The sequence below is a fragment of the Giraffa tippelskirchi genome, chromosome 6 (genome assembly GCF_054371585.1).
Source record: "Giraffa tippelskirchi isolate mGirTip1 chromosome 6, T2T-mGirTip1v1.2.pri, whole genome shotgun sequence".
Classification (NCBI taxonomy): domain Eukaryota; kingdom Metazoa; phylum Chordata; class Mammalia; order Artiodactyla; family Giraffidae; genus Giraffa; species Giraffa tippelskirchi.
The window spans coordinates 76,626,557-76,632,556 of NC_137280.1; the positions used below are offsets into that span (position 1 = coordinate 76,626,557).

The window sequence follows — 6,000 nt, forward strand, 5'->3', positions numbered from 1 at the left end:
TCCCCCACCATCGGTTCTGAGAGCTGGCGAGGCGGGACCAGCCCTGTTGTTTCCAGTTCTTCATGCCTGGTGGCACCCTCCTGCCTGTTTGTCCAACATCAGTGTTTCAGATGAATTCTGAGCTAACTTTATTCACTCCTTTCATTTTTCCCAGGTGACAGGCCTGCTGGGCTTGTGTCCTGCTGTGGACCCACCACCCAGCACTCTTGTGCCCCCTTCTGTCTGGCAGGGTGAGTGGGTGTGGCACACACCTTAGCAGTACTTGTCCCAATATGTCTCCAGAACCCGCCCAGCCCCAGGCCTCCCTGTCAGGTGCTCAGACCGAATCTATGGGTCACTCTGGATGCATCCACCAGAACTGGGCCCCCACTGGAGCCGCCGGCCAGGACCAGGCATGCCCAGGGCATCAGCAGGCCCACAGGAGGGTTGTGGTCCCCACACCACAAGTGCAGCCTCTCCTCATGGGGGTTGTCTCTGGAGGCAGCCAGGCCTGGTGTCCTCCCCACCCCGCCCCCCCGCCATGATGTGCTCACCCGGCCCTGTGTGTATACTGGAGGCCATGCCTGGTGAGCTGGGTAGTCCCATGGCCCTTGGGGCGCATGGCATCCCCAGGTGTCTTGGGTGGGACCATCCTGGGCCCCTCATATGCTCCTTCCTCTTCCTCAGCTCCACACGCTCCTCCGATACCATCTCTCTCAGACGTGCCACGGACCAGATGATGGCAGCGGCCCGGCTCCTGCCACCACCAGCGGTGCCTCAGGTGAGTAGCCCTAAGGCCTTTGCAGCGCCCCTGCCGTCCTCATATCCTCCCACTCCCAGGGGCCTGGTGGCATCCTGAGCATCACTGCAATTTGAACACTGTGGCCCCTTCCTGTTGCCCCCCATCCAGGGGCGCTTCCCCATACCCCACACTGCTTGCACCCTCCTTGTCTGGGATATGGACTCTGAGTCCAACCTGCAGCCCCCCCTGTTGTTCCAGGCCAAGGTGACCTTCGAGGATGTGGCCGTGTTCCTCTCCCAGGATGAGTGGGACCGTCTGGGCCCCGCCCAGCGTGGTCTCTACCGACACGTGATGATGGAGACCTACGGGAACGTGGTCTCCGTGGGTAAGGCCCCTGCAGGCCTTGGGTAGGGCGAGGTGAAGGTGCTTGTAGATATTTTACAGACGAAAGGACTTCCCTCCCCATGAGCAGGAATTCAGGAATCCAAGCCCGAGGTGATCTCCCAGCTGGAGCGAGGAGAGGAGCCGTGGGTCCTGGACAAGCAGGGCAACGAGCAGCTCAGGGGCTGGGGCATCAGCCGCTCAGGTGAGTGCGGAGTGGCCTCTATGCACTAAGGGCTGTGCACCTGTGGGTACTCCTGGGGTCTGACCTGGCAGGGACTCCTGTGGGTGAGTGGGCAGCAGGCAGAGGCCCAGTGCAGGGAATGGGCAGAGAGGTGAGTGCAGCTGGGTGTGGGTTGGGTACCTTGAGGCAAGGTGAGCACGTGTGGCTTCCAGGCCCCTGACAGGTCCCTGCTCTGATCGGACATCAGAGGTTGAGGGACACGGGCTGGTTTGGGGAAGGAGGAAGCACCTAAGTATGGAAGGGAAGTTTCTTAACCTGACTCTTAGTGCAGCTAGAGCTGTTTGCCGTGAGGCAAAGGAGCCCACCGTTCACAGCTGTCCTGGGGGTTGCATCTGAAATTTGGCAAGACCAGACACAACAGCACAAGTAAAGCTGTAAGAACTGGAAAGAAAGAGGAAAAGCACTACTTGTAGTTCATGAGATTGTCTATATGTGAGAAGATTGATCAGGCCCTCCTTGGTGGCCCAGTGATTGAGAATCTGCCTGCTAGTGCAGGGGTCACAGGTTTGATCCCTGGTCCGAGAAGATCCCATGTGCTGTGGAACAGCTAAGCCCATGCGACACAACTACTGAGTCTGTGCTTTAGAGGCTGGGAGCCACAACTACTTAGCCCACAAGCCACAAGTGCTAGAGCCTGCATGCCCGGAGCCCGTGCTCTGCAATAAGGGAAGCCACCACAGTAAGAAGCCTGCATACCAGAACTTGAGAGTAACCCCCGCTCGCTGCAACTAGAGAAAAGCTGTCACTGCAATGAAGACCCAGCACAGCCAAAAATAAAATAAAATTATATTAAAAAAAATGCAAACAAGAACATGGTGACCTCCTAGGCACAGACCCCTGCAGACGCTTCAGGCAGAGTTTGTCTTGGAAGTGCTTTTCCTGGTGTAGGGACTGCTTGGTTTTGGAGCCTGCTGTTTTTCAGGGGCTCTTGTTGGGGTTTGAGGAAGTCCATTGCACAGCACCTGTCCTAAGTTCTGAATGAATTCAACAATGAAGCTTACATCTCAGTAATGCTGTTAGGACCAAAAAAAGGGAAAATTGATGGGACTTGAAAATATCCGTTACAGAAAAAGCAAAATCCAGTGATTGTGGCCAATTGCCATTCAATATGCTTCCTAATAAGAAACCCCAGAGAGACCCTAACCCCCCAGAATCAGGTAGGGAGGGCTTATGGGTCTTGGCCATGAAGCAGAACACAGGTCCCCTGGACCAAGAAGGTCCAGCTCTCACTCATTGGCTAAGTCTCCCCCCAGGTGTTCCCCCCTTGGGTCTTGCTCTGCCCGCTGGGCTTCTTGCTCTAGGACATCCCTCAAGGACCGTCTTAACACTGTCCCCAACCAGGCCTTTTGGAACTGGAGGAAGCAGCAGAGGCATTGCTGAGATGGGCCTGGGAGGACTGGCTCTGTCCTGTCTGCGTCCCCTGCTGTCACAGCCCTGTCCGCCTGTCGAGTATCCTGGATGAGCATTGTTCTGAGTAGCCAGTCCTCCTGGGACAGTCCTGTTTCCTAGTGATGTCTTGTCAATTCAGTGGCTCTGTCTTCAAGATTTAAAATCTGTCATCCTCAGCATACCCTGCTCTACCCACTCAACCTGCAGTGCCCCTGACCTGAATGTACAAACACTCCAAGCCTTCTCGGCCATCCTCACTGCCACCTGAAAGCCTCATCTTGTTCCCCAGGTAGGAGTCTGCAGGACGGGCTCTCGGGAGCTCGTGCTTCACTCCAGCAGCACCCTTCCTGCCCTGCACAGTAATAGGTGTAGTCCTGCCTCAGTTCCACCTGTAATGGCCTCTGGACCCTCCAGGGAGGGCAGAGCTCGGGCTGTGACCATGTATGCTCCTCACAGGCTCTCAAATTGGACCTGGCCCTTCTCCAGCCACACTGTCAGGTGGACAGCTTTGCTGTTTGTCACCCGCTGGTGACTTCTAGCCTTCGGCACTCGAGAGCTGCCCTGTGCCAGTGAAGCACCTGCAGGGTGGAATGTGCTCTGCAGTCTCAGAGGGGGTGAACACGCTCCCTTTGGTTTTGGTTTTGTTTCAGGATGTGAGCACAAGGATCAGGACCAGAACACAGACTCCAGCCTGAGGCCGCTCACTTCAGAGGAGATATCAGTGATTCTGAGGAAAACGCCTGCCGAGTGGAGTGATCAGGGAAGTTATGAACCTGAGCAGAGCTTCTGTCTGAGTCCCAGCCCTGCCTGCCCCCCTAAAGGCCAGGCCGAGAGTCCAAGCGTGCCGGTCACCCAGCGCCCGGCCGTTCCTGGCGGGGAGAGGCCCTACCGGTGTGTGGAGTGTGGGAAGTGCTTTGGGCGGAGCTCCCACCTCCTGCAGCACCAGAGGACCCACACTGGGGAGAGGCCCTATGTGTGTGGTGTATGTGGCAAGGCCTTCAGCCAGAGCTCAGTGCTCAGCAAGCACAAGAGGATTCACACGGGCGAGAAGCCGTATGCGTGCCACGAATGTGGAAAGACCTTTCGAGTGAGTTCGGATCTCGCTCAGCATCACAAGATACACACAGGGGAGAAGCCACACGAGTGTCTTGAGTGCCGCAAGGCCTTCACGCAGCTCTCGCACCTCCTCCAGCACCAGCGCATCCACACGGGTGAGCGGCCATACGTGTGTGGTGTGTGTGGCAAGGCCTTCAACCACAGCACTGTGCTGCGCAGCCACCGGCGGGTGCACACAGGGGAGAAGCCACACGAGTGTGCAGAGTGTGGTCGCGCCTTCAGCGTGAAGAGGACACTGCTCCAGCACCAGCGGGTGCACACTGGGGAGAAGCCCTATGCTTGCGGCGAGTGTGGCCGCGCCTTCAGCGACCGTTCTGTCCTCATCCAGCACCACAGCGTGCACACTGGCGAGAAGCCGTACGAGTGTGGTGAGTGTGGCAAAGCCTTCCGGCACCGCTCCACCCTCCTGAACCATGAGCGCATCCACACAGAGGAGAAGCCCTATGGCTGCTATGCCTGTGGTAAGGCCTTCGTGCAGCACTCCCACTTGACCCAGCACCAGCGGGTCCACACCGGGGAGAAGCCCTATGTGTGCAGCGAGTGCGGCCATGCCTTCAGCGCCCGCAGGTCCCTGGTCCAGCACCAGCGGGTCCACACCGGCGAGCGGCCCTTCCGCTGTGCACAGTGTGGCAAGGCCTTTAGCTTGAAGGCCACACTGATTGTGCACCTGAGGACCCACACGGGTGAGAGGCCTTACGAGTGCAGCCGTTGCGGCAAGGCCTTCAGCCAGTACTCGGTGCTCGTGCAGCACCAGCGCATCCACACGGGCGAGAGGCCTTACGAGTGTGGGGAGTGCGGCCGCGCCTTCAACCAGCATGGCCACCTCATCCAGCACCAGAAGGTGCACAGGAAGCTGTGACCTTGCTTGCACGTGAAGCCATACTTGGGAACTCGGGCTCCCGAGCCCTGGGAAGCCTCCAGTCTGGGTGGAGCCCCTGCCAGTGACACCCCGTGTCACCGAGGAACTCATGGGCAGCACTGAAGCGTCTCTGGAAGAACTTCAGAGGACGCCTCATTTGCTTCTCTCACCTTCTTGAAGTTACGTCGCAGAGTAGTCACACAATGGTAGTGAGTTTTGGTAAAGACAGCTACGATTCATTATTAATGTTTGTTAGAAATGAGAAACTAAAGTTTCAGCATAAGGACCACTGTCCCAGCAAAACTTCCTCACACTCCAAATAAAGGGTTTTTTTTCTTAGAACATTATATGCCTTTCCTAAATACAATGGTTATTCTGATTATTGCACTTAAAATTGGGATGTTGGACTATATTTTCAGTATTCTGTTAAACAGTAAAGTACTGTGTAGATAAAATATTAAAAAATATTGTTACCAAGTGTCATCATGTAATATGGCTGAATATCCTAAGTATGTGGAACTACTTGTTTTCTATGAAAATGGTCTAAAGATTAATCAGTGAGAAATGATATAAATTTAGAAAACCCTTCATCTGGTCCTTTTATTTAAGATCAGAGGGGATGTCCTAACTTATTAGTGAAAATTCAACTCAAAAATGGATCGTTCCCCCAAAACCTGTGCAGATTCATAGGACGTTTTGGGCTTCTGGGCCCATGTGGACTTAGGAGGGGACTTTGTACTCAAAGCCCAGGCCTCACAGCTGCTGTACCACCTGGGTGCCTCTTTTTTACACATTATGATGTTTCCCAAAAATGTTACTAAAAAAGTCCTTGGCACACACTTCTAAAACAAAATTCTCAAATAGCTTTTTGTTTACTATTTCTAATATTTCTATTCCTATGATGAAGGATTTTCTTCATTTTTTCCTTCTAGTTCCAAGAGAGTCTAGTATCCATTGTCATATACTGTGATAAATCTAGTTTATTCATAAGTTTTGTTTTTGGCCAAGCAATGCAGCATATGGGATCTTAGTTCCTTGACCAGGGATTGAGGCTGTGCCCCCTGCACTGGGAACACTGAGTCTTAACCACTGGACCACCAAAAGCCCCTGTTCATTACTTTTAAGAATTTTTTTTTCCTTGATGTTGAGAGCATTATCACCTCAGGAAAAATTAAGCAGTAGAGTGTTGATCCTGAAGTCCATAGCAGCCACTGATGAAGATGAAAGCTTCCCTTAGAGCTAGTCACAGTGTTCATGCTTCTTGCTGATATTTTAAATAGGTAAAATATA

At 54.0% G+C, this 6,000-nt stretch overlaps 1 protein-coding gene across 1 annotated transcript in view; it reads left to right on the forward strand.

Annotated features, from left to right (window-relative positions):
- LOC145510794 (uncharacterized) overlaps nt 1-5,193 on the forward strand; it is a 34,042-nt gene extending 28,849 nt beyond the window's left edge. Inside the window, exons 10-14 of the mRNA XM_081502994.1 lie at nt 155-230; nt 667-760; nt 980-1,106; nt 1,194-1,307; nt 3,386-5,193. Of these exons, the coding sequence (XP_081359120.1) occupies nt 155-230; nt 667-760; nt 980-1,106; nt 1,194-1,307; nt 3,386-4,710 (1,736 nt within the window). The 3' untranslated portion in view covers nt 4,711-5,193. The remainder of the gene's footprint in view (nt 1-154; nt 231-666; nt 761-979; nt 1,107-1,193; nt 1,308-3,385) is intronic.
- Nucleotides 5,194-6,000: the final 807 nt, after the last annotated feature.